The sequence below is a fragment of the Channa argus genome, chromosome 21, assembly GCF_033026475.1.
Source record: "Channa argus isolate prfri chromosome 21, Channa argus male v1.0, whole genome shotgun sequence".
In the NCBI taxonomy this organism is placed as follows: Eukaryota; Metazoa; Chordata; class Actinopteri; order Anabantiformes; family Channidae; genus Channa; species Channa argus.
Window position 1 is genome coordinate 2,730,239 of NC_090217.1, and position 27,672 is coordinate 2,757,910.

Sequence of the window (27,672 nt, forward strand, 5' to 3'; positions counted from 1 at the left end):
TCTTTTAGAGCTTTGTAGACAGTGAATGGGAGCTTGAAGAGCTTTGACCCCGAGAGAAAAGGTATTTCACCTGTGACACAGAAGCAGACAGCTGCAGTCAGAGTTTCCCATCATCATTTATTGTATTTTAACAGCTGCAACAGTTATAAAAAACTAACATTTAAAAAGCAGGCTGCACAAAGAACACGTCAGCAACAGCAAACTAATGACTTCTGTTATATTTTATCACAGCATGCAGATGAATGCCCTTCAGAGTCCAGTCATGAGGGAGGGTCCACAGAAAATGTCTATTCAAGGTAGGTTTTATTTCACCCCCAATTTATTATATAGATTTTACCCCCAAAGTTATAATGTAGCAACTTTATATATTAACCTAGTTTGTACAGCAAAGGAAAAAAAAAGCAAACCGAAAACTTTACAGTATGACACTTGATACTTCCCAAACTAAACTCAGATGTGGACAAAATTGTTGGTACCCTTCCATCATAAAACTGCCAATAGATATTAAGAGTTTAATTTTTGACATTCAGACTATTTTAATTGAAGAATAGTGGTCACTGCTTGTCCCGTGTGGAATTATGATAAGATAATGTCAGTAACAGCTTTGTATAAGCAGTTGAAAATCACACGAGTAATAATGTGCAAACACTCACAGCTCCTTCTTTAATTTTAATGGTAATATCTGTAGAGTTAAAGATGGATGAAGTTGCAGTCCAGGTCATAAATCCTGCCCCCCTCCCTCCATGTTTGACCTTTTTAGGAAATGTGATCCACACAGCTTCACCTCTGGGGAGATGTCATGGCGTCCACTTTTACCACTACAGATATTACCGTGAAGTTAAGTAGCAGCAGGGAGTGGTGCACTTTGCAGCTCCTGTTACCTAGATCTCTTTTGTCATGTATTGAGATTAAACCGCCGGCAACACTTGCAGGTTGAACAGCTTTATTGGATGAGCAGGGTGTTTCGGCCTGTAGCCTTCATCAGTAAGTCAGAGTAAAAAAAGACCCTAAAATGGGAAAAACTAAAAATAGCCAATGGTTATTTTTAGCTTTTCCTATTTTACTGATGAAGACTACAGGCCGAAACACCCTGCTCATCCAATAAAGTTGTTCCACCTGCAAGTTTTGCCGGCGGTTTGACCTTTTCAGTTTTGTGGGCAGCTCATCTATTACAGAGCCGCTCAGATGCCAAAACTTTGACTATTTTCTCAATTTCAAGTTACTTCAGAGAAATTTGTAGGTTTTTTTCATGGAAGGGTACAATTTAGTCCACGTCTGCAAGATGATGGGGAAAAACAAAAACATAGAACTGATTTTATTTATAAATCCAACAGCATTAAGATACAATCTAAAGTTTTTACCAAACTTCTATAATTAAAAAAAAAAAAGTAGTAACATTTAATATAAGAAACACTTGCCACTTTACTGGATTGCATTAGATTGTCCAGGTGTACCTAATAAATTGGCTAGTGCGAGTAGTCTAATATTAAATCTGAAGCAGTGCTAAACTTGAGGTTTTTTTATATGACAGTAAAAGGTCGTAACTTCAACTTCCTGAGAATTTTTTAATATTTCCACATATGGCAGCACACAACAGTTAAAGCAATATGTCCATAGGCCAGTGCTGCTTTAAAAAAATGGTAGAAATACCAGTGTCAAAGTAGGATTTTAGTGTGGAATTATGAAAACAGATTTGTTTGAGCATTTCTCATAAAATACTGATTTATTGATACATTTTTGCCTGACAGACAAGATAAAGCTTTAGTGTTAATTTTGTTCCTTGAGGCCTGATGTGAACAAAGACTAGTGCTTTTGTACATGGTGCCAATGTTACTTTGATAAAAATGGAAACACACTGATTTATTGTGAAATCTTTTATCGTAGCTGTAACAGGATGATTATCAATTTGCTTTAACTGGAGAACTGTCACCACTCACAGGCTGTAGTGCTAACATCAGTGTGTTCATTTACATTTAAAGCCCAAGTTACAGGGAGGGAAGAGAGGAGAGGGGAGGAGGGAGAGGGGAAGGAGGGGAGGGGAGAGAGGATCAGGCGTTGGCAGGGCGGGTGGCTCCTTCCTTCTTGCCGATCTGACAGTAGAGGACCATGGAGAAAACCATCCCGAAAATCTGCAGAGGGAGAAACAAGTTAATGTCAGTGCTCCAGGTCCTGATGCTGCTCCTAAACAAAGTACAAACAAGCTTCACTCTGTCTAACTTTCTTACACTCCTCCTGCAGTGTGTGTGTGTGTGTGTGTGTGTGTGTGCACTGACCAGCAGGACGGCGATGGCGAAGGCAATTCCCAGCACAATCTGCATGTTCTGTTTGATCATACTGATGAGTTGGGTGGTGCAGGTCTGCAGAACGAGGCCACAACATAAATGGTTTAATCATTGTTTTCACAAGAATATAATGGTGCAGAACATTCCAGTCTCACACTCACCGTGCTGTAGAAACCGTTGGATCCACAGTTTGGAACGGTGCTGTTGCAGCGACAGGACTCGGGGACCTGGTCCCAGTCTGCCGATCCTTTCAGGATCCCACAACACTTCAGCTGCAGACAAACATTTTCAGACAAGTGTTAAATATTCTCTGCTGTGTCTCAATAAATAATGCAAATATTACAGTGTTAAGTCAATTTAAATCTCAATTAGTGGTTTGTAGAAACAAACATTAATGGCAACCAAGCTTCAAGCAAAAAGGGGGCGTGGCCAAACTAAGCTCTGTCCTCCCATTTCTAACATTTTTTGAAATGGGAGGACAGAGAGAAGGAACATAGTCTGGGATGTATTTTTGGGATAAAGTTTGTTCTCTGGACTTAAATAAATTTAAAGATTCAGACTTTTATTGTCACGTCGAGCGTTTTTCTGACAAGTGCATAGGATGAACAATATTAATAGTCTCTACACCTCTATAATAACTGCTGTGGAACATGAACTTGTTATGCAAACTTTGGCCCCCAGATGTGTAACGTTAGCTCTGCATGACATGAGGCTTCATTTTGCCATCACCGCTGAATTCACTTGTTCTGATGCTCATGAATTTGAGACAATCTATCCAGGCCCCCACGTGTCATTGTGTCCATTACCTCCTTCTGCAATGCATTCAGGTTGTCCTTCACTTCAGCTGGTTGATTTGACAGCGGGAGCAGTTTCTCCATATTCTGGTTCACCCACTCGTCCACCTAAAAACACAGACAAACCCCCAGAAGAAAAATGAAGTTTGAACCTCATGTTAAACCGAACAGGCTGCAGGTGATATGGAGACTTCCAGCTTTACCTTACTCGAACCCACGGCTCCCAGGACGCCTGCCGCCAGCAGGAGGATGAAGATGATGAGGAGGCTGATGAAGAACTGAGGAAACACAGAAGGAGGCACATTAATCTTTCACAAATCACCCATTTAATCTGCATGTTTCTCCCAATGTGTTCTCCCAGTTGACTGCTGTGGGAAAATCAGGCTACAACCGAAAAGCTCATTTCAAACTAACCGGACAAGCTGTCAATGAGCCAATAAGCAAAAACCTGCTGTTGTGGACCACATCCAGTCAGGGGGTCTCAGTGCAGAATATTGTCCCCCCCCCCCCCCCCCCCCCCAACAAACCAAACAAAAGTGCACCAAAGGGGAAAATGATTTAGATCCACTGAACCGGATTAAACGAGGCAGGTTGTAGGGTCTAAGGGAGAGAAAAATAATCAGGCGGATTTGTAAAAAGGGTTGTGTTTTCTAACTCTAGGGGGCCTGGTGACTCAGTGGTAGGGCATTGGGTTGGGAGACAGAAGGCCACAGGTTCGAATCTCGCCCAGAGTAAATGGGAGGGTTGCCACAGGAAGAGTGTCTGGCACAAATTCTGTGGTGACCCTGGAAGGGACAAGCTGAAAGCTGAAAAACTCCAAAAAAACACATGTAACAATAATTTGTACTTTGTGGGTCTTAGTATTAGTTCTATGACAAATCCCTTCTGAGGTCAAGGTGATACCTGAAAACTACCCTTGATTAAGGTCGTTTAAAACCCCTCCAGATGTGAGGAGCTGGTTTAGGTAATAACAGATATTAATGTGAAGATTCCTACCAGCAGCAGCAAACAGCGGTTCTCTCTGATGGCTCCACAGCAGCCCAGGAATCCGAGCACCATGATGATCACACCAATGGCGATGATCAGATCCACCCCACCAGAATAGTCACTGGTTAGCTGGAGACAGGAGCAGTAAAACACTAGAGTAAATGTTGTGTAACTGACAAAGGGCTGTTAGCAGCAGAGAGAAAAGGCTTTAATTCATAAATAAGTCATGAGAGGGTCTCACCGGGTTTTTGCTCTGGCTGACTTTGATGTAAATGCCCAAAGCCAGGATAACGCAGCCACTCAGCTGTAAACACAGGAGATTCATGTTAATGTGCATGTGGCGACATCTGGTGGATGAAATCTGCAGCAGCTCAAACTGCAGTTACAAAAGTCACTAAACACACATTTCTTGTAAACAGCAGGGATAAACCTCAGTGTAGTTTAGAAGCTGTCCGTCTAATATTAACAAGTCAGAAATCAGGTTTGTGAAGAGTTTCTCTCCTTGAATCTGCACATGAACACGTTACATTTCTGCAGAACCACAGACGTGGACCCGTCCGGTTTCACGACTCCCATGTATTATTCAACAGCAGTACAATTAGGAGCCACAAACCGCTACAGCGAGTAATTATCTGCATTAATATTTCATCCTCAGAGCTTTGGACACGCATCAGATGGGGAGATGGAAAAGTGGACACCAATCATGGACAGTGTTTCCATGGAGACAAACGCACAGCTTCAAATTTTGGGATAATGTGGACGAGAACGATCCATCCTGAGCTTATGGATTTTTTTTTTTGGTCAAAATCAGAGCTGTACTTTGGTCACTGTGATTTTTTATTATTAAACTAAATATATCATTTTAAAAAATGTTTGTTTTCTATGGAAATTGTCCTTTAGCCTGATAAACAGTGGGTTTTGAACGTGAATTTAAGTTATTTGTTTATTTTAACATGAGTAAAATATTGGCCGGAGCCTTTATACACAATATCTGAATAAGCTCAAGTTTAACCTTTGACTTCATTTTTCCATTTAATGTAATTTGAACTAGTTTACACCATGATGTAATAATTTATCTCTGTATACAGTTCTTGGTAATATTAATAAACGGATTATCAACTGCAATAAATAGTTATTGTTTAATAGTTTATTATTGATCCGGCATAATAAAAAGAGCCTGTCAAAACATAAGAAACCCAAACGTTCTCACGAATGGCTTATAACAAAGTACTAATAAACCATTTAATGAACTTTACTGAAGCCGTTAATAACGTTTTCCAGTTCGAGTGACGTTTAGAGCTGAAACGACGACTGTGATAACTGATTAGGTAAATTCTCTTTCTAGGCAACGTTTAATTTTTATTTTCTGGAAAAATAAGATTTAGAACAATTTGTAGGTCAGGTTTTAAAAGAGATGTATTGGAAATTTCATTTTTAATCATTTACTAGTTAAAGCACTAATGATTATGAATGATATTGGATTAATAACAAAACAATGATTTGCATCTTTATGTATTTTTTTCCCTTTGCTGACTATATTATCCGTTTACCCAAGAGTTTGGGATTTTGCAATTGCAACAATTCAATTTCCAGTGAATTCGGTGCAACTACAGAGACTCACAGCAAAAATAACTACAGAACTGACAAAACAAGGAGAAAACATCAAAGAGCCACAGAAGAGGCAGAACACTGCTAAAAGAAGCAAAATACCATAGACAACACTATTTAAAATGTCCTAAAGAATTTGTAAAGACGATGAAGACAACAGTTTCTTCTCTTTTCTTTAAATTAATCTTAACAAAAAAAAAACAAAACTCATTTTGGGACTTAAGTTTGCTCCCATCACAAACAAAACACCTGCTGGTGGTGACGCAGCCAGAGGATAAACTGGGTCTTGCCCTCATGTTCTAGAGTGTGAGCATAACAGAAACTAAAGCTGCCCCCACTGTTCCACTCCCCCATCTCTGTTTTGTCTACACATTTTTCCATTTTTTCCTCCCGTTTACCTCTGAGTGGTCACGTTACTTTACAGTATCGACAACCAACAACAGGAATAGATCTTTGTCGCAAGGTTTAATCTGAGATTCAAGCCTGCGTCACAGCACAGGTTAGTAACAAGAACACAAAGAAACCTGCAGAGCGACTTTACCATCACAGGTCTGAGAAAGAGGAAATAAAAAAAAACACACCTTCTGCTCACAGCTGCTGGCTTGAGCCACTTACTGCAGTTAGTATCAGTGATTACATGACAGTGAAGAGGACCTACGTTTGATCTGGATTACAGCAGTGATTAGTTAGCAGCTGTGGGTAACAATTACTTTTCTGGATTACTTTTGATTATCCGCACTCATCAAGGATTCGTATGGATGCTGGAAATCGGTGCAAATGCTTGGAACAGTGACCAAGTCTTTCACAACAGTGTGACTCAGTTCTTTAGTGGGTGGAGAAATAAATAAGTGTTACCCCCTGGGCCTCGCTTGCACCTCTTCCTGTGACCAGTCAGTCTGGTTCTGTGTGTGACCCTGACCCGCTCCCAAAGACACTGAGGGACACGAAAATTACAAAGCACAGATTTAAAGAGGATCCAATCCATGCACAGCCTTCTGCAGAGGAGGCCTGCAGCTTTAACCATGGGAAGGTGGAATGGAAACGTTACACACCTGAAAAGTTCAGCAAACATTTATCCTGTGTAACCGGCTAACTGAGCAGGCTGTGCAGTAGCAAAGTGGGGAAAAAGGTCCACATCATTTGCAATCAGCAGTTTTTTCCCCCTCAAGCCATAATTTGGTTTCTCATTTTAAGTAGGGCCAAAACATTAGAACCATGTCTAATATAAAGCACGAGTATGACAGCACCACCAGCTATGACCTTAATAATAAACACAGAATTATCGCCTTTGACAACGAACAAATAGTTCATTCATTTCCACTTCTTTCATCAACAAATCTGTCGTGTGGCACAACATCATCAGTTTCAGTATGTTTGCTGCACTGTCCCTGTTGGCTTTCATGTCAAACTACAACACTGAGGCCAGCATTCACTCTTCCTACTTCAAATTAAAGAAAACATCCAAATAAGACTAATTACAGGGTCAATCCATCCACGTGTTGCTCATTCTCTCCATTAAACCTAAGACGGGGCAGTGACTCACTACGAGTCACTGTAACTGTAGAAACTCTTCTGCGGGTTTTAACGTTCAAGTTCATCGGACGAAACGCTGTCGTTAATCTTTTAGCACACACACAATAATACAGCAGTGATGAGACTGACAGCTCAGGTCTGTGCAGTCAGAGCCTGAGAAACTCCTCAGGGTTCACATTTCTCCTGTGTACTAACAAGTGCATTTCAACCAGGCTGATGATTAACACACGTGCTCCAATATTAACCTGAGCTGATTCTTAATGAAGACAGCGTTTGAACTGCTCATTTTACCTACATGTACAGGACACTGATGACTGGGTCAACTCGTAGTTCAGTGTCTTGGCACAGGACACAGATTCTGAGTCATAGCCACACAGCATCACTGGAATCAAATGTCAAATGTCTCCACCTGTGGACAAGTCCTGTGTTTAAAGACCCGTTCACAAATAATCCACAAACCTTAGTTTAACAAAGGCCTGAGCAGAGAACATGAACGCAGGTACTTTGAGATATAATGTGTTAGCAAATACTGAGCACCTACGAATGGCAGGAAGTCTGACACAAGAAGGAGAAATACTGGAAATTCTGACCCGTTTCTAGGTATGAAATTAAACTGAGGCTAATGAGTCATTGACTGTCTCACATTCAAATAATTCCTCAGAGGCTTGTTCCAGTACATTAACCTGTAGCCGTTAGCACTACAGTGGGAAACATGGTGTCAGATGGTGGACTTAAGTTTAAGGAACAAATTAAAAGTCCAACACACACACACACACACACACACAGCTCCTGAACGTCCACTTCATTTTCCAGCGGTGGTTTGAGCTAAACACACCTCTTTCCTATGCAGCAATGGTCCCTAAAGACAGGATCAATCATGCACTCTGCTAACAGGAAGGTTAATGTACAGAAAGAGAGCTGCACATAATCAGTTCCATCTCTGCTCTAACAGGCCATTAAACCAGGACGCGCTCGACAACACGTGCACGTTTGAAGCAGTTCATCCCCAGAAACCACTGCAGTGACACAGGACAAAACACGCCAAAGCAAACAAAGACTGAAGGAGCTGAATGAGCTGAATGCCAAGAATGACGCTGATTGTGATGAATCGCTCCTCATCTGAATCACTGCTCACTACAGGAGTTTCACAACTGGCAACTTCACAATGACTTCCTGAAGCAAAGACATGCAACAAACGTCTTTCTACAGCATCAATTAGCAACTGAAAAACCACTGAAGAGTAAAGCTTTAAAGGTTAAATAGCCAAGTAAATAACAAGCCTTCCCCACCCTAACGAAAAGACATCATGTCCACCATGTCCACCGAGAGACGAGAATCAGGTTAGAATCGATTGGGAAACATTGGGAGCATAAGAGGACAGAAATAACTCGAGCAGGCAGCAGGGCCGACGTTTAAACAGCAAAAGGTTTGTTTTTGAGAATACAAAGCTACAGAGGGGCCAATGTTTTAAAGGTCGGAGTTCAGAAGCACCTGGAAGTCCTACATTTTAAGGCAAAGACGGTAGAAGAAAGCTTGTCTTAGTGGAATTAGTGCAATCAGTTGATGCAAGTTTGAGGAAACAGAGCTGGAGAACTACTGTACATTATTAGCTGCATCATTTTTTTCAAATTAATTGAATTTCCCAGCATTATCCCAAGACGCTCTTTAGTTCTTCTAATGAGGCCGAGGCAGGAAGCAACAAATGTGTCCTCTGCTGAGCTGCTGTATCTATTTGCTTCCAGTGAACAAACCATAAGCTCATAGATGTGAAATGTTGTTGTAAATCTGAGGCTAACAACAACTGTCATTTCGTCAAAAGTTACACAACCTTTGCTTCATAGTAAGTAATTGTCCGCATTAGACACAGAAATCAACCTGATCAATCAGCTCATCTGAGTCTGAATAAGACTGCAAAGACCTGGGAAGTGCTGCGCTGGCGTCAAACAAACCAGTTTGCGTCAAAGGTGGTTTGGAAACTGCTGTTATCAGGCTGCGTCACACAAATGGAGATACTGGCAAAATCCCTCAGCCTCTGAAGTCGTTAGTGTGTCAGTTATAATAAGGAAAGTCTTTTTTTTTTTTTTATACATGCCAGCTGTGATTCAGTATTTTCACAGAAAGGTCTTTGAAGCATATGGACAAATTATTTTACTGTCTGTGAAGTTACATTCTCAGTACTTTGCCGCTGTATCTACTGGTGTTCTTGGTTCCAGGTGGATCAGATTGTGGATCGGAGCTTACTCGGGTAAAAACCCAACACGTTCTCATCCCACAGAGTCATAACTTTGGGGTATCAAACTATTGGATCAATCAAACTTCACATACACACAAAAACTGCATTAGGGTTAACGACAACAACTTCAAGGTTACGTGAAGAGACAACACGGGTTAGTGTTCGGGACAAAGACCAAACTCTACAGTGACTTTCCACAGCATCATTAAAACGCACAACCTCTCGCACTAGAGTCAAACCCTGGTCTCCTGTGGAGAGTCCTGAAAACCTCTTCACTTCCTATACTGCGTCAGTGTTTCCACTGTACTACACTGGAAGCTCAGAGTTCATCGCAGATGCAAACAGGGAAGCGTCACCATGTAACAAAGTAGCTGACGAACCTGCTTTTTGATGCCTGGGGAATGCAGGTCCCACAAATCAAAGCCGGTGCTCTTAGGCCGGGCTTAGACTGGGTCCCTCTTTTTGCACTTCATTTGTGGGTTTTCTAACGGCCCCTTTGGTATCGGGCCTTCAGTCACAGCAACTCCAAACCAAACGACGACCGGTGATAAAACCACCACGTCCTAATGATACGTCACGTGACCCATTGTTCTACATTTTAAAATTCGTACAACAACCCAAGTTTCATAAAGTACTTTGCTTCTTTCCATCTTGCAACAGACATAACATACATTTGTAAAGCGGAGCTCAAACGAACCTTAACGCAGCTTTGTGTTGAGCAACAACTTAATCCAAATTGTGTGAGTGGAGCTTTAGATTAACCCAGAGTGAACAGGTGGATTTAATGGGGAGCCTCCCTGAGCGAATCAGGAAACACAGGGATGTACAGTGAACTTTCCACCGAGCCAAAGAAGCCGACACACACTCCAAACTCTGACATCGTGTTCATTTTGTCTAATGTGCTCCTGGACGTTGTTGGCTGCATTCTGCATGGATTAAATAAAAGGCTGATTAAAAATTCAGAAAAAGGTGGCTGACAAGATGCCAAGCAGTGGGCCACACCCTGAAACTGGGAAATGTTTGCTTGTAGTGGGAGCGGCGGCACAGAGAGATAATGGAGCCACCACAACCTGTTCTACATCGCTGACATGACTGAAATGACAGCAGCCCAACCACAAAGAGCTCAGTGTGTACTGCACACACACACACACACTGTATAAAGGTCAACACACACAGACAATGTAATTACCCAGGAGGAGAAAGGTCTGTTTAAAAAGGTGAAAAATGAGTAAGAAAAGAATGAGAGTCCACCAGCGGGTCTCAGCTCTGAAGACAAGTCCAACACAAGATGCCACACAGCTCAAGACTTCAATTAGCAATTAGGTTTCAAGTGTCGCTAAAACACAAAACATTCTGTTGTGCAGACTCACCCAGAAGAGAAGATTGAAGAAGAAGAGCAAGTACTTGATGCAGCGATTCACAGCCATTTTTCTTCCTTTTTTTTTTCCCCCTTCAGCTACTTCTCGTTCACGAGCCTCCTGCACAATGAAGCCGACACAGAGAAACTCACTCCCTCAGGCTCCTAAAGCAGAGCAGCCTGCTCCACCTGTTTCTTATCACTGAGGGTGCATCCCCCTTTTCTGTCCGGCCTCCTTTGCTCCGCCCTGCGTCCTCCTTTGCTTTCCTGTCAACTGGGTTTCGGCACAATTTATTTTCTCATTGCTGCTTCATTTCATCTTGTGTCAACAATCTCTAACCTGCACACATTTGTTGTAAATCCTCTGCTCACCTGATGATTATCGCCCATTAAGGAGCAGGTGTGTATTCAGCCATTATTCACACTCTCTTTTTCTGCACAGATGATGTTAAAATGTTTGAAAAGAAACATTTCAGTGAAGACTTTTACAGGTCATGTCTGTTCAGCCAAGTTCCATGAAACTTTTGTCATAATTTTCTGTTTAGCTGCGAGTTAAAACCTTATTTCCCAGCAAGGTCTGTGTCACTTGGTACTAATTATAAAGTAGAGGTTAAAAAAACAATCATGCTCAACCAACCTTGGGTCCAGGGTGTGTGAAGCCAAAGTCAACATCCATGCACAAAAACTGTTAGAGGGAACCTGGTCCCAGCATCCGTCTGTATCCTGAGTTAAACAAAAGGACATTTTCTATGTGTTAACATCTGTAAACCTTCAAACTTTTTGGTATTAAAATTTCCCTCAGGTATAGGTTTGTTGATGGACAACCATTAAACTGGCTTTCACACAGTGGAATCTGTGTTTTCATCTGGTGTCAGCATCATCACGTAAACGGTTTTATAGCAAAGTATCATGAATGGATTCAGAGAGCTGGACCTGGCTCAGCCCTCAAACCACAAACAGGGAGGGGCTTTACTCTCAACCTGAGGTTTTATACCTTTAAAGCCGTTGCAGAGGCCGTAGAAACACTTGTACATGTGCAGTGGCTCAAACAGCTCATAATACCTTCGTGCACAATCACATCCCCAGCATCCTCAGCAACACTTGGTCTATGGTGCTAAATATCCAGTGACAGAATCCTGACATGCTGGAAAGCTGCTTAATGCTTCGATGCAACAGACAACATCCACCTGGAGGACTGTGCTTCACTGCCAGGAATTATGACACAAATCTGATAAAAAATAAAGGACTTATATTATATTATATTATATTATATGTCTTTATGTCAGTGACGTGACATTTAGTGAAGCATGTTTCTCCTGTTAAACTTTAACAGTCCTGGGGTGTTTGTAAATGTCATTTCTATCCAAACTAAGTTACAGGAAATAATGTGACAAATCCTGTACAAAAGACTTTGTGTGTTTTATTCCCTTATGACTTTATCACACACTCCTGATATTTGTAATTAAGGTGGAGCAGATTTACAGCTAATGCACCTGCAGATAATGGAAAGCGGCACAACACATTTTTTCACCTTCTGTAGATTCGGCTGCTTTTAGTATCACACAAACACAAAACTCACTTGTTGTTGGCGGCTTTTTATTAAAAAAAAAAAAGTGTCTCAGGGCAGTTTAGGACAAACACACTCAAAAACACAACATGATATCAGGCCTAAAAAAAGTTAGGGCTTTTTAACCAATGTAGAAGTGAGAAACTCTCCACATTAAAAGCCCAGCGACTGTGTGAATGTTGGCCACAACCGAGTTCAACAAAGACTCCAGTTTATTAATATCGCCAACGTTTTGACCAGAACTGGCCTTCAGCTGTGAGCGTGACTGTACTCGTGACTGGCTTGTGAATCAGAAGATTTAAAGTCGATGGGAAAATGTTCATGCATTAATTCATTTGTCTGAACAGGATCAAAGCGCTTTCCTTTCTCCAGGTACTGTCCCTCCATCACATTTGGGCACGTTTAGAAAAAACATAAGATATACTAGTATCCCATTCTTACCACTCTAGACCTCACAAGATGGCGCCTGCATTCCCCAACAATCACCACGACATAGAAAGAGTATGGAATTAGGTCAATATTAACATGTTAACGTGCCGCTGATGGTGTCATGTTTATGTACATGAGAGTACATTAAATCAGTGAACTACTCCACTTCACCCACCGCCCACTTTCATTCACTCAAGAGCAACTTACAACTGGTTTGTCGTCTCTTCACTTTACTTTAATCATTTTCTTTAATTGCCTTCTCTGTTTATACTATTCAGTAGTTTTTTCCGAGTTCGTCCCAGATAAATAATCATGTTTATTTTTTCCGAGTTACAGAAAATAAAACAACAAAATAGGAAGAAATAATCACAAAATGATGGAATGGAGGTTCTTCAGCAGGAAATTGATTTAATGTGACTAAGTACTTCCATGTACAAATACTAAATTAAACTAATCGTGGCCTGGTACCTTTTTTAAAAAGGTTTAAATCATTTTAATCAGATTTCCTAGTAAAGCTGAAGTTATAGAAGAGCTTCAACACGTCTGGATGGTAATGAAGAGTAAAACCTTTAAACTTTGAGTTTTTATCACCATCTAGTGACGTCTGTTGGTCATTACAACGCACTGAGCAAACACTTCCTTTGCATTGACTCGGAAATGTTTCTTCTCACCACATGCTAACTGACTGGTACAGGACTCCAGAGACAAGACCCACAGGTAAGTCTGCAGACTTTATGGCAATCAGCACAAAACCCACTGGCATTTAAATCTAACTCAGCTCAGTTTTTGCAGCTGATTATCATCCAACCCCAGATGGCCTCACAGCTGGAGTTTGATCTGCACACAATTTACTGTTGCTTAGTTGAAATAAGGTAGCAGGCGCCATGTTTGATGCTCTCTGTTAAAAGAATCAATCATTTTATGGTTAGAGGATGATTTTGGCGTCTTCCATCTCATGGTTTTAACTCCTGATTAGTGCCCACCTCCACATAGGGTAGCAGAAGCCTCTCAGATCAAGAATTTCAAGCAAGTCCAGTTGTCCCCCAACAAGCACCATCTCAGAGCCGACACCCTAACAAGCAGCCGTTTCTTTGTCTGACAGATGACAACAAAAAGAATGGATTCTGGTAATTGTATACATTGGTAAATGAATACTATTATGAGACAAACCTGAAAAACTCGCCAGCCACTCTCCCTTAGTCCCATGGCAGTTGGTAATGTACAGATCCCACTTTGTTTGAGTAATCCTGCTTTTCCTGTTCCTCCTATAAATGCATTTGTACTGAGCTGAGCTTGATGAATGACCAGTTTCCACCAAAATACCATTTCTATGTCAGCAATGTGATTTGATCTGAATTCAGACTGCTTCATAAATCCTTCAGTGTATCACTGTAACCCTAACACAACCGATTGCTCTGGCTGGTCTTGTGTCACAATGGCATGTTTTTTAGGTGGAGAAGGTGAGTTTGATTTGATTTGGCAGACCTCTGTGACGTCACCTGGACAAGTTTAATAGGTAAGACTAAAGCTTGACACAGTTCTACAGAATACACTGCGTTTATACAAGCATCACTTATAAAGGAATACGGCAAACTGTGATAAAATTTGAAGATATTTCAGAGGTTTTGGGGCCTTATTTGCATTTGTATCTACATTTAGTTGCTCTGCCTTATGCAATGCTCCTATTGTGAAGGAGGCACTTTCAGAGCCAGAACAATCAAGGTTCAGTGTGCTGAAGCAAAAACCTAAAACTGTGGCAGAACTTACTTACAGCTTCACATACAAACCCTGGGGGACAATGTACAACCAGTTCCCAGTTTCTTTTTTTATTTTGTGCATCTCATATCAGTTGTGTCCAAAAAACAATATGCTGCATGTGAGTAATCTGTAAATAAAAACGGGGGGGGGGGGGGGGGAGATGTAGCTTCGTGACGGGAAATGTAACTTCAACCAGACTTCATTTTCTATTGATATAATGAGAACATGTTGACATTTAACATAAACATATTGTAAATACATTATACAGACACTGGACATATAAATAACAGAAAACATACTGTTGGTCCATAAAACATCCAATGTGACAGTTTTAACATTTTCTATTCCACCCAAATATGAACTCTTGCAGTAAAACATCAAACTTGTCTGGTTACAGCCTTTGAAAATTTCTATGATTGTGTTTAGGCCCTCATAGTTGCTGGGCTTAGAGAAATATTGGGATATGGCTTCATAGGGATATGAAGGGAGTGACTGACCACGAAAATCTAATCAGTTCATCCTTGATTCCTGGTGGATCCTTATGCCAAAGTTGAATTTCATCAAGCTGATCCTGTGATATTGCTTTCCTAACAATGGATAGACCTTAGCTCACAATTAGCTTAATCTTTGACGTTTGACTTTCATTCGTTTTTCCTTGGGTCCAAGGGGACGTTTGTGGACATTTTCCTTCAAAGCATTACTGTGTTCACATTCACTAAATTCAGATGGACGTGCATATGGGTGGACAGGCAGACAACACAAAAACAATGACTTTGGCTATGACAGTGGCCCAGAAGAGACTAAAAAAATTTCACAAATGTGTAAATACTGACCCTTGGCAGAAGTGGCCACTCATTTCTTTGGACTGATAAGTCAAACGTTACATGTGGCACAAAACAAACTCCACAAAAAAATAAGAAACATCCCAGTAGTGAGGCATAGAGGTGGAATATGAAGATACTTTTCTGCATTAGGGTCAAAAATAGATTTCTGGATTCTTTGTTATCTTGCAGAGTAATTCAACACAAACAGTTTGATCATCCAATTTTTAAAAACAACTTGCTTTATTTTCCCAGGGTACTACCATGACAAATCTTAAGGAAGAGCTTTGGAAAACTCTGGAAAACTTGAGAGATGAACAGTTTAAGCAATTCCAGTGGTTCCTGAAGCAAAATGATACCCTGGAAGGCTTCTTGGCCATTGTAGAGGCCCAGCTGGAGAGAGCAGACAGGCAAGACACAGTGGATCTAATGGTACAAAAGTATGGCCAACCTAGAGCGCTGGAGAGAACCATAAAGGTTTTGGAGAAGATCAGCAGAAATGATCTGGTAATGAATTTGTTGAGCATTCGCACAAGGCTAAAAGGTAAATTGAAGGAAGGCAAAAACAAGTGTCACATCCATCTGACACCTTACAAACAACAGGCATCTGTCCTGACAAAATGTCTGATGAAATGTGTGTCCTCTGCCTCATTTTAGACCTGCACAACCATGAAACGAAGACTTTTCCTCTCAGAAGTGAATTTGAAAAAAAGAAGGCTAAGCTTGGGGAAACAAAGGCAGAGATAACACTCATGATACAGGAGAGACAGAGGAAGGTCTGGGAAATAAAATGCTCCGCAGAGATCAGCAGGAAATCTGCACACAGGCAGACTGAACACAGCAAGCAGGTCTTCACTGTGTTGTTGCAGTCTGTTGAGAAAAGTCTGGCAAATCTTACTGAAGCGATTGAAGAAAGGCAGAAAACAACACAAAGACAAGCTGAAGAATTAATTCAAGAGCTGGAAAAGGAAATCTCTGAGCTGACAAAGGGAAGCACTGAGGTGGAGCAGCTCTTGGGCATTGAGGACCACCGTGAATTCCTTCAAAGCTATGCATCCCGGAATCCTCCTCCACCTACCAGGGACTGCACAGAAGTCAGCCTCCAGCCGCCATCATATGAGCCGAGTGTTTGGAGTGCTGTGAGTCGGCTGAAGGAAGAATTCAGCAAGGAGACTGACAAACTGCTCGCTAAGGCCAAGCTGAACAGGGCCCAGCAGTTTGCAGTGGACGTGACTCTAGATCCTGACACAGCAAATCCCTGGCTCATCCTGTCTGATGATGGGAAACAAGTTCACTGTGGTGATAAAAAACAAAATCTGCCCGATAACCCACAAAGATTTAACCCTGCAATCAATGTCTTAGGAAAGCAGAGCATCTCTTCTAGAAGATTTTACTACGAGGTTCAGGTGGACGGGAAAACGTCTTGGGATTTAGGTGTTGTTCAAGAGTCTATCAACAGGAAGGGATCCGTCAATGCAAAGCCTGAGAACGGCTACTGGACCATTTGTTTAAGGAATTCAAATCAGTACAAGGTTTCTGCTGCAAATCTCAGTGTCAAATGTCCACCAAAGAAGGTGGGCGTGTTTGTGGATTATACGGCTGGTTCCATTTCTTTTTATGATGTAGATTCTGCACAACTTCTCCATTGCTTTTCTGGCTGCTCCTTCACAGAGAAACTCTACCCAATGTTCAGTCCAGGTCTTCATCGTGGGGAAAATTGCACTCCTCTTATAATCTCCTCAGTTAATTACATTGATTAGATTTAACCAATTATCCGGTCAATAGATTCTGTCAATCTTCAGAAACCAACCGCAATTAAAGTCTTCACCCAATGTGGTGTCGGTGCTTAATCAAGAAGTCATTGTTAATAGTTTGCACAGCCCCTGAAGCTAGAGATTTACTCAAACATGACTGTTTACATCCAATTAGACCTTTGTCAACATATTCACTGTCCACGCGGTTCTGTAGCAGATATTAACTACTAATGGGCTACAAAACTCAACATGGTCAATTAATCAGCCTGAGTGCAACACATCACGTAGCACGAGCTGATTTCCTACTGAATTAGTGTGTGTGTCAGGGTTGACCCTCCTCATGCTGCCTCCAGAGGTCGTCTCACAGAGGGCATTTCATCCTGCTTCTCATCACATGCAGAGCAGCCAGAAAGTGAATCTGTGAACATACCCATCTATGACCAGGTTGGACTCTACACACCTCAATTTGGTCCGAGTCTGAATCGAGTTGTAAGCTCTGGGTAAAACTAGTTGTTAAATGTTAGATAAAGAAGTGCACGCTGAACACTAACACTTTGGGTTTTCTATATTTAAAACATTTTTTTTTTAAAAAAAAAGGGCATCAACCACTGCGTCGCCTTGAAGGAACCAACCGGTATTCTTCTAAAACAGTCTCTGCTCGTATCACACAGCAGCAAACCAAGGAAATTCCTTCAATATCCTCGGATGTTCCAGGACGTTCCACTGACAACTACACCACAGCTGTTTCATGAAGCCTCACAATGGCAACTGGCCACATTGAGGAGGTACTAGTACATGGTACAAAAAGCAAGTACAAACAAGTAGGGCTGAGACGCGCAAGTACCATGAGGTGGAAAAACACTACACCAGAATCATGAGCTTTAATAAACCAAGTGGTCACTGTTAACTAAACGATCCAAAGAACCAACCAACACACCAGCTACTAACAAATCTATACTAATACTACTACTACTAACTATACACCACAACCAGATTTGTTTTTTTCTCCACACCAGCAACTTGGCAAAAAAGTTGTGGACGTAAATAGATGTCTACAGGTTAATGTCCTGCATCTAAATGTTTGTAGAATGGGAACAATGGTCTTTTTATCCTGCCTTACACATCTAGTGTAATTAACACACTGACTGCTGCCAAATAAACATTCGCTGTACTACCAGTGGTTTGTACTGGTCTTTACTGGTAAAATGTAAATGATTTCTTTAAAATTACAGAATCTGTCAATTTGAATGTAAATCAGATTTTTGGCAGAAAGGCAAAATGGCATAAAAGCTTAGAAGAACACTAAAAAACACAGAATTCAAAGATTAGGACTTAGATTTTTGAATAATCACAACAAAAATCTTGTGACTAAATAATTGTATTTATTGTGAATTGAGTATGTTCAACTTTTAGTTTATTATTCACATGAAATTCTGCCATGTGTTTGTGATGAAAATAAAATAATTGAAATTTTATTTCTTAACTGATTCATATTACATTTTGTATTATTCTCATTCCACAAGACTAACAACTGAAAACAGCAGTTTCCTGCACTCTGAATTTCTGTGATTTAATCTTTCCGCTAAAGAAGCAGCCCATAAACACGAAGCTCTAACATTCTCCTCTCCTGCCCCAGAACCATTCTTTAAGCATCACAAACATTCCATAACAAATTAGAGAAAACCTCTGTAAATAACATAACCGTTAGAAAAAGTCAAACTCACAGCATTGGAACTGTAGAAATCATGAACCAAAACTTGGTGGGCTCCAGTTCAGGATCAGTACGCTCTGCTGAAATGTCTGTTGACTTTGAGAACAGAAACGTAGACCGTGAGGCTGATGAGGAAGAACTGCTTCTGCTCGTTCAACCACACCAGCTTCATCTTCACCTGACCGTCAGGGTTGTGGTAGTTCATAGCAAAGTGCTCACCATCGTAGTCGAAGGAGACTGGCTGCTTCGACATCTTGATGGTAATGGGTGAGCTGACGCACCAGAACGGTTTCCAGAAGTTGTCCAGCAGAGTCAGCGTCATGATGCAGCAGTTCTACGCAATATAGAAAAGAGGCTCAGAGCTTAAAAGAAAAGGAATATGATCCCGTTCCCCTCAACAGCTGAGCCTAAATTAAAATAACGTCAGATGTTTACGAGCACAATGGCCAAACTGTGACAAGTTCAATATAAAGTCGTTTTCGGCTGATTGAGGTTGAACCACTCTGAAGTTTTCGTAGTAGTTTTGTGTTTTGGCCACGATGACGATGGCTGATGACCAGAGATGACAGATGCACTTATTTTTAACATTAGAACAACAGTGAATTAAAAGATTTAATTTCAGAACTAGACTATAATGTGACTGCAGATCCGCTAATCAAGGCTTAGCGACTTAGGGAGAACGAGGGGAAAGAGTTTAGCAAGTCTGTCAGATTTCAAGACCAACTGAAAAGTGAGAATTCTCCCCTATGTTGTTAGAGAGGTAAAGGCTGAGCTGCCTTAAGCTGCAATGTCATTCAATATGGCATAAGAAACGAAACCAGCCAGAGTATAGCTTTTCCCGACAGCTTACCACAAAGCCATGGACACATTCATAATGACATCATAGTAATAATAATAAGGGTGATAAATAATGTTATTAATGTCTGATGATAATGGAGGATTACACTGACACTTATTTTTATGCCGAGAAATTTCAGTTCTTATTTTACAACGCTACAAATGTATTTCATTTGTTATTTTACTGATTTATGGATTTAAAATAATAAATCCAAGGCAAAGGCATAATTTTTAATTAAATGCAAATGTTAAAGCTTTCACTTGGTTTTTATTTCATGTTTCGTTCTGCTACAGAAGCTTAAGTCTTAAAGGGTTAATATATACAAGTCTGACAAAGCCTGTAACAGATTACACAGACTTTAAATAGCAACACAGTCACTGAATATTTGAACCATTTACTTCAGGACACTTTATATTCCAGTATCAACATATGATCTGTTGTTTTTCATCCACCCTGTGTATCTGAATGTACGAAAGGAGCTTTAAACTAAGCCAATGCTTTTCACATTCCCAGCTCACTGCTCTGCATTTTGAAAATGCTGTGAGCATCAAATTCTGCAGAAAAAAATCACACCACTACTAGCGGTGGGATTCTTCACTGTGTTACATTGTGGATGTGATGTGTAATGTCCTGAGTGTTTCATTTTTGAACAGATCTACCTCAACTGTGCCCTCCAGCACCTCGCTCTTCCACGGCAGCTTGATGTTTCCAGACAGCAATCTATGCTGAGAGAAGTTGGTCCTTTCGATGACCCTGAGTTCCATCAGTCCTCGTTGGATCTGAGCTGAACACAGACAAAATACAACAAACTTTACAATTGCACATCAAAACCAGACTTATCAAATTTTAAGACTAATAAAAAAAATGAAAATTCTGCAGTACAACGCAAAAAATAAATACATCTTTAGTCAAAAGTCTGACTTTTGACTGGTTAATGTTAGAATAAAGAGGCCTTTTTCAAAGATCTAGTATAAATTTGGAGATTACAATCATTTATGTCCCTACTTCTTTCTATTGTGATCTGAATTGGAAACATAAGATCACTGTAAAATAAAAATTTTAAAAATGTAATATTGTAATCAATTTACCACACTGGTATGTGTTCTATACTTAGACAGTGAATGGGAGCACTGGGAGATCTGGTATGTACAGAAGTAGTACAGAAGGCTAAAGCGATGCAAAAATATTCATAGAGGAGCAGTTTTAGCCAAAACAGGAGAACTATATTCACAACAAACAGTGATAAGTCTATTATTTCTGCATTGGTTTTGTTAGAGTGTGTTTTCTGCTTTTTCTTGCAAAATATTCTCAAAATGTAAAAAAAAAAAAAAAAGTGATTGTATAAGAATGAGTCATCAAAACTTATTGAACTGAATTTAGTAATCTGATTACCTGGATGCCATGACAGATTACAGAAGCCTCCAGACATGATCTCAGTGCCGGTGGTGTGCAAGACAAAATGCAGAGTGTAACCATGCAGACCGAACTCAGGGTCCGAGTTATCCACAGGTGGTCTGTCCACAGGCTCAAAGTACGGGCTGCAGTGAGGGCAAAACAGGATGAAAATCAGAGGAAAAAAAAAAAAAAAATCAGAAATCTATCAGATTAAATCAACACCTTTAACTGAATGTAACTGCACAGAAAAAATGTGTCCTAAAGTTAACATTGATGTAATAATGAAAAAAAATATCTAGGCTCAGTGCAGTAGTGTGGGTCCATTTGCAGAAGGGTTTGTAGAATTCACAGGGACTTTTTGAATTTGGAATTTCAACTTTACAGATTCCTGTATGGACTCAGACATAGTCATAAAAACTTTAATAATTATCATTTATATTCTTCTGTGGCACATTTACAGTTCACAGATCTAATCTGAACCAACTGATCTAATACATATACTAAAATTTGAAGTGATATGAATTTAAGACTAAACTTGCTCTGAAATCAGAATAAATGCACTAATAACACTTTTCTGCCTTATCAAGACCCAAAGCACTGATAAGTAGAAAGTACAATCAAGTACAAGTACAGCTGCTCTGTATAGTAGCTACTATGCAGCGGGAATCAACTCAAAACAGGTTTTCAAGGGATGGAATTTGTGTGGATCCTCTTCTAAGGCCAGTCTCACGTGATTATGGACACACTGACTTTTCTGTTACTAAACAATTTAGATCATTTACATTAAAAAGTAATGAATCATAATGAATCCACTAAACTTACAGCCTGAGCATTATGGAACTTTTGAGTGTTTTATTGTTGTTGTGAACATACTGAAAGTTCTTTAGCCTCACAGTTAAAGCAGCAGAATTCACGAGGAACTTACCAGCTTGAAGATCCCAGTAGACTCTTCTCCACCAGCTTGTGGAAGTGCAGACTGACCACGATGAAGGCCACGCGATTCTGACCCTATACGCACACGAATACACGTTCATTTTAATTCCTGTTTGTGTTTACAGAATAAAATTAAAAATGGCCAACTAGAAATATTTTCAGGACAAAAGGTAAATTAGTGAACGTACAGAAAGTGTCCAGTGACACAACAACTATGCATAGTTTCCTTTCGGAAATGCACCTTGTTACATAAATGTTATAGTGTATAGTAAATGTTATAGTCTTTTTCAGAGCAGACATTCTGACATGTCCCTTTCTAAACGGTTGTAAGTAACAGTGCATGTTGCAGTTTTAATGAACACCCCCATTAATCTTTCTAATGAGGCAAAACAACCTCCCTGTATAAATCTTAAAACATTGGCTTGAGCGACTTTGTCACGAGATAAAGGACATTTTCACTCCTCAGCACACACACACGCCTCATTGACTGTCTATGTTCAGTGTGTGTGAAGGAGGCTGCAGCTTGCTCAGCTGGCCAAAGAAACTGAAATGAGGTTCAGTTGCTGTTCTTTGTACATGACTTAAGAGATCCAAGATCAAATGAGCAATTCTGGATATTCTAATCCTGGATCAGGTTATCCAGTTATGTCCGTTCTTTAAACCCACTTGATGTATCATCTGGGTTAACTGTGCACACTCATTTTTGTTGATTAGACAACAGTTAGAACCAACAGCACTGGGATCGTGTTAAATCATCAAATATCCAGCTAATTTTTGCCAATAGTTATATTAAGACAAAAGCTTTAACCTAAATTCTAATAAAGATGCCAAACTTTTCTAAACACAGAAGAAATGTTTCAGGGGCACTATGAACGTTTACCCTCCAGATGCCTATCATGACACCCGATGGCAGAAGCATGAGTTTGATCAGTCTGTCTCTGCCGATAAACCGTCCAGGCTGAGCCTTCGCATCCAGGTTTAAAATCAGGGAGCGCCAGCCAGGCCTGATGGACAAGAAAAGGCAGCTGTGATAAACGAGCAGTGAAGTGTATTAAAGACATGTGGAACAGCTGGAGAAAATGGCATCTTACTTCTTGGCTTTGGGGCTCTTCGGGGTCTCCTTTCTGACTCCGTGCAGCTGGATGCTGTTGATGTCATGGTAGTTGGGGAAGCTGCTTCCGCTCCAACAGACAATTACAGAGGATTCAAAGAAATAAGCCCGGCTCTGCTGCAGCATAGTCTCCTGCCCCCAACAATCACACACTGTCAGATGCCAGCATACATTCAGGTTCCTGAAACAAAAATCAAGCGATGTTGGAAGTATAATAAATCACTATTTATGAAATTTACTAGCTTCCTTTTTATTCTTTGTTCTGTAAAATCTTCACAGTTTATCTTCTGGTGCTGGACCTAACCTGATCTGTGTTTTACAGACTAATATAAAGTCTCTCCACAATATAATTAATGCAAGAGCTTGTTCCAATCAAGTTGAAGAAATGTGGTGGAATATACATTTCCTCAGTAAACAGTTCAGTTTGTCTTTTTTTTTTTTTTTTTTTTTTTAAGGCACATAACTCAAAAATAGCACATACGGGGTATTAACTGGTGACTTATGTTGTAGAATAATATTCAAACATTTCTTGACCTTGTCTTAACTACAGACCTACTTTCAGAGTTTTAACCAAAAATTCAAAAAACGTAGAGACTTCAGGACTTAAGAAGTAGATGAGGAATTTCTTTAAAGTATGGTAATAAATCTTTGAATTGCTTTCAACTGAAAGACAGTGGTACAGCTAAGCTAAACCTTGTATTCAAACTGAGCATTTAAAATGTGATCATACCTGAGGACCCACTCTGTCTGTATAGGTAGCCCAGTGTAGAGGCTGATGTGTCTCAGCTCTCTCTTCCACTTGATCACTTCTGGTCCAGCCACAGCTCTAAAGTACATCTTCTTCCAGTGGCCCACCGTCTCATCCTCTACCTCCCTCGGGTCCTCCTCTACTGCACCATCATTCAACTTCGGCTTCCAAATTTGACTCCCAAAGTCTGACATGTAAATCTTTTGCCACATTACACTACAGTGAAAAAAAATTCACAAAGCTAGACGCTGGCTGCAGGCAAGTACCACTTATTGTGTGTACTGAAGCCGTCTTGTCCTTTTCAGTTTTTGCTATGGGTATCTCAATAAAATCTTCTTCTTATTTGCAGATATAAAACTTAAATTTTCAATCAAATAGTTAACATCCCATGCTGCCCTTAGGCTTTTTCATAATAAAATCCCTCCACTCTACAAACCTGCCTCATACTAAACCCACTGCTACTGCATAACATTAGAAATTCTCTAGCTACTGCAACAAGCTTCACAAAGAAAAACTATTTTGCAGCAGCGTTTACTGTGTCACAGTAACTTCAGCCTAGTTGATGGTTAAAGCTGACATAAATCTGACAAAAGAATGAAACAAGGAGGTATCTGGAAGGCTTTCACTGTGAACAAGCTGCAGGCACAAGAGGTTTGCACTATAGTTTAACTTTAACAGCGAATGTAACTTAACATTCTTCGTCCTTTAGAAGTTACGGCAGAAAAAGGTAAGAGCACATGGTTTGCATAACTAGAACTTTCAGCATTTCAGCATTTTTAAGGAATCCCTGGTTTTAGTAGAAATTTATGACATTTATTGAGATACTTTCCTAGCTAATGAGGACCTGTTTCAACTTCGTCTAACTTACTCATCATTGGCAAGCTGGTAGAAGTGTTTGCTGACATGGCTGATGGAGACCAGTGAGGAGGCATCGAGGTATGAGAGAATCTTTGCCTTAATCTCAGAAGGAAGCCTGAAAGAAATAAAAAAGCATCCAAATTTAATATGAACCGCCAACATTTTTCAGTATTTGATTTATTATGGACATACCTACAATAAATCGGGATTTTAGGGCTGCAGCTAACAGTCCTTTAATATTAGTTGTTCAGGTTATAGAGTCTAACAATTGTGGTGAAAATTCCCAAATCCCAAGTAAACATAATCAAATGTTTTTGTTTTTGTCTGACAAAAATCACTAGTCAACAGTTAACATAAAAAAAACAAGCAGCCCACAACCATTGAAGCATCTGATCAAAGTGGGTGAATTAGGGCAGCAGCGCAGTTGGCAGAGTTGCTCCCAACCGAACATAGGGTCTGAGGTTAGGATCATAGGATAAGCCAAAAGGACAAATAAATAAAGTGGGTGATTAAAAATCAGAAGCATATTCCCAATAATGAAAGTATTGTTTGAGTAAAATTAAATGAAAACATGTTTAAACTTGCCTGCTTTCTTTGGTTGGGTAACTTTGGGTTTTTAACACTATCCTGTTTGTTGAAGTTTAAACCTTAAAAGAAAAGTTCAAAGTTCACTATTCTGATTTTTAACTTTTCCTTTGTGGGAGTAAGAGTTTTACACTTTCCTCTCTTTCCCTACATGAAAATATAGTATGTGATCTATAAGTCTACATGCTATTTTAGTGTAAAGGGCTGAAAAGTTAGTCCTAAACGCAACATAACCGCTTGTACAGATGTTTTTTCAACTTCGGAAGACCTTCAAGTAGTGTATGTTAGGGGTGGGGCGACGCGTCGACGTAATCTATTACAAAAATACATCGATTTACGGTTAGTGCATCGATGTGTAGCAGGCAGGGGTCCAAATTAATGGCGCCCTGCTGTCCTGGGGACAGTCAAGTATATTGTGTATGGATTCTTCAAGACACCACTGAGATTAGTGAATAAGAAAATATACTTGCAGCAGCTTCTTCTCTCTCAGTCTGAGTGAGGTCGGGGCTCAGCAAAGTTCCCCTGTCTGCAGCAGAGACGCAGCAGACAGCTCAGGTAAAGTAGAAGCTAAGTTTGGTTAAGTCAGGAGAGGACATTATCAAATCTCGTTAAGAAAAGTGATCATTTCAGCTGTGATCGCAGTTTCTGATTTCATGTTCATTCTTCTTTAACTTTAACCCAGTTTCAATTTGATTAAGGAGATTGAGACTATATGGTGGGGGGCGGCTGTAGATCAGTTGGTAAGGGTCCACAGGGTCAGTAGTTCGATCCCCGGTCCCAGCTACATGTCGAAGTGTCTCTGGGCAAGACACTGAAGGCAGAACAGCCCATCCCATCCCCAGCTGTTTTGAATGGAACAAGCTTTTGCTTTAGTTATGTTGTGCAGAGACCTAATATTAGTCTGTAAAACACAGGTGAATAAAGTCCTTAAATGCAGACTTTATAATATTTGTTTAAAGAGAAGATGTTGAATTAAATAATAAAATATACATAATTGATAAACGGAATCTTTACTTTTTTGAACATTTTATACAAATTGAAATTGGAAAAAACAAATCCCTGTGACGTCAGATTAAAAACGTTTGACTAACCTTTCTACAAAGTTCTTCTCACAAACGGAAGGTTTCACTTTGAGGTGACCTGCTTTCTTCTTCCCTGTGACTGGGTCTTGAGAGCTGACATACAAAAAAATAAACGGTAAACTCGAATCATTTAAAACGTGTAAATATGATTTAACAGGACAGAAGTTCTCAATCAAACACACCTGCGCTCGTTCATGCTAATAGAGCTCGGTGCCGCCTTTGGTCCTCTTTTCTTTCTTCGCCTGCAAGCTTGTGCCCCATTGGGGTTCGGAGGTCCCCGGCCAGCACCTGGCAGTCCTCGACCATGCCCGGGTTTTCCTCCACCATGACCCTGCTGTCGCCCTGTCTGGGGAGAAACAGTGGGCTTCCTTTCCAAACCCGCTAACAGACTTTGAAAAAATTCACCACGTCCCGCCGCCATTTGAAATTGTTCATTTTTACCGGCAGTCACCGCGAGAACACGACTTCCGGTTGTCGTTTTCTTCTTCTTTTTGGGGTTTAACGGCAGCTTGCATTCTGGTGTTACAGGCAAAGTCTCTTCATCGCAGCTATTACAAATTAGAGATTTTATTTTATATGTCGTTTTTTACTGTTCCATCCAGTCTTATATGTGATAAAACAAAAAGGTTAGATAAAAAAACAACAACACGCTCTTCTTCTTCTTCTTCTTCTTCTTCTTCTTCAGATGTACCGGCAGCTGGCCTCCTTGCGTGCCGTTGCTGCCATCTTGTGTCTGCTAAAGTCTTCACTGTTCCCTCACTGTCCCTCAGATAATGCAGACATTTACACTGCTTCTCTATTCTACTGTCCTTTGAAAACTCAACCTAATATAACATTTCCCCTCTTTTCCTGGTAGTCACTTTCCAGTGCCTTTCTTATTTCACTGATGCTCAGTGGTAACTTTTCCTCATCCTCCACATGTTCATTCCTGCCCTCCATGTTTCTAGGCTTTGTTTTTTCTGCCGACCTCTCCTTCCTTCATCAAACAGATTATTAGAGCTTTGCAAACCATTAATTCGGCTTTTTCATCATTTGTGACTACAGTATTGACATCAGCGTCAGGGTCCCTTATCACAATAAAAGTCAGACTGGCTGGTCGATAGCAGTCAAACCACTAGATGTCAGGCGACTGACGTCTAAATCACGACTATTAACATGTCTAAACAAACACCACTTCTCTAACGCAGTGAGCTCTTGTTATTTTGGATGAGGTCAATACATAAAGTTCCCTGTGATCGAGTTGTTTATGTCCTTTGCTCATGGTTTAAATTTAAGTGGCTTCTATTTA

General features: G+C 40.3%; 3 protein-coding genes across 9 annotated transcripts; 1 reads left to right on the plus strand and 2 right to left on the minus strand.

Annotated features, from left to right (window-relative positions):
* Positions 1 to 97: 97 nt before the first annotated feature.
* LOC137106386 (tetraspanin-8-like) lies at positions 98 to 10,942 on the minus strand. Its single transcript, XM_067489575.1, has 8 exons — positions 10,808 to 10,942; positions 4,305 to 4,367; positions 4,073 to 4,192; positions 3,280 to 3,354; positions 3,089 to 3,184; positions 2,444 to 2,554; positions 2,274 to 2,357; positions 98 to 2,129 (listed from the first exon to the last, which is right to left on the minus strand). Exons 1-8 carry the CDS (start codon positions 10,862 to 10,864, stop codon positions 2,049 to 2,051), a joined length of 687 nt encoding a protein of 228 aa, XP_067345676.1. The 5' UTR covers positions 10,865 to 10,942; the 3' UTR covers positions 98 to 2,048.
* Positions 10,930 to 27,672, minus strand: LOC137106384 (F-box only protein 15-like). Of its 6 annotated transcripts, none has more exons than XM_067489572.1 (12): positions 26,567 to 27,670; positions 26,394 to 26,477; positions 24,728 to 24,832; positions 23,842 to 24,075; positions 23,092 to 23,292; positions 22,881 to 23,004; positions 21,993 to 22,075; positions 21,065 to 21,210; positions 20,332 to 20,456; positions 11,432 to 11,517; positions 11,167 to 11,228; positions 10,930 to 11,068 (listed from the first exon to the last, which is right to left on the minus strand). In XM_067489572.1, exons 1-11 carry the CDS (start codon positions 26,803 to 26,805, stop codon positions 11,210 to 11,212), a joined length of 1,446 nt encoding a protein of 481 aa, XP_067345673.1. In that variant the 5' UTR covers positions 26,806 to 27,670; the 3' UTR covers positions 10,930 to 11,068; positions 11,167 to 11,209. The 6 variants fall into 6 exon arrangements, 4 of the variants coding, with proteins under 4 accessions (XP_067345673.1, XP_067345671.1, XP_067345670.1 ...); XR_010911933.1 differs by lacking the exons at positions 10,930 to 11,068; positions 11,167 to 11,228 and adding exons at positions 18,848 to 18,930; positions 19,054 to 19,168 and having other exon boundaries at positions 26,567 to 27,668; XR_010911932.1 differs by lacking the exons at positions 10,930 to 11,068; positions 11,167 to 11,228 and adding an exon at positions 18,848 to 19,168 and having other exon boundaries at positions 26,567 to 27,668.
* Positions 13,266 to 18,300, plus strand: LOC137106385 (pyrin-like). Of its 2 annotated transcripts, XM_067489573.1 has the most exons (4): positions 13,267 to 13,507; positions 14,242 to 14,306; positions 15,625 to 15,913; positions 16,027 to 18,300. In XM_067489573.1, exons 3-4 carry the CDS (start codon positions 15,634 to 15,636, stop codon positions 17,127 to 17,129), a joined length of 1,383 nt encoding a protein of 460 aa, XP_067345674.1. In that variant the 5' UTR covers positions 13,267 to 13,507; positions 14,242 to 14,306; positions 15,625 to 15,633; the 3' UTR covers positions 17,130 to 18,300. The 2 variants fall into 2 exon arrangements, with proteins under 2 accessions (XP_067345675.1, XP_067345674.1); XM_067489574.1 differs by lacking the exon at positions 14,242 to 14,306 and having other exon boundaries at positions 13,266 to 13,507.

What these genes read in the sequence shown, in the direction of transcription:
- LOC137106386 (XM_067489575.1), bottom strand. Translation starts at nt 10,864, where the DNA reads ATGGCTGTGAATCGCTGCATCAAGTACTTGCTCTTCTTCTTCAATCTT. An exon ending in TCTTCAATCTTCTCTTCTGG is followed by an intron (nt 4,368 to 10,807) that starts GTGAGTCTGCAC and finishes CTGTGTTTACAG; the next exon opens with CTGAGTGGCTGCGTTATCCT. An exon ending in CCAACGGTTTCTACAGCACG is followed by an intron (nt 2,358 to 2,443) that starts GTGAGTGTGAGA and finishes CTCGTTCTGCAG; the next exon opens with ACCTGCACCACCCAACTCAT.
- LOC137106385 (XM_067489574.1), top strand. Translation starts at nt 15,634, where the DNA reads ATGACAAATCTTAAGGAAGAGCTTTGGAAAACTCTGGAAAACTTGAGA. An exon ending in CATTCGCACAAGGCTAAAAG is followed by an intron (nt 15,914 to 16,026) that starts GTAAATTGAAGG and finishes GCCTCATTTTAG; the next exon opens with ACCTGCACAACCATGAAACG.
- LOC137106384 (XM_067489568.1), bottom strand. Translation starts at nt 26,805, where the DNA reads ATGGCGGCGGGACGTGGTGAATTTTTTCAAAGTCTGTTAGCGGGTTTG. An exon ending in ATTAGCATGAACGAGCGCAG is followed by an intron (nt 26,478 to 26,566) that starts GTGTGTTTGATT and finishes TTTGTATGTCAG; the next exon opens with CTCTCAAGACCCAGTCACAG. An exon ending in AAGAGCCCCAAAGCCAAGAA is followed by an intron (nt 23,005 to 23,091) that starts GTAAGATGCCAT and finishes CTTGTCCATCAG; the next exon opens with GCCTGGCTGGCGCTCCCTGA.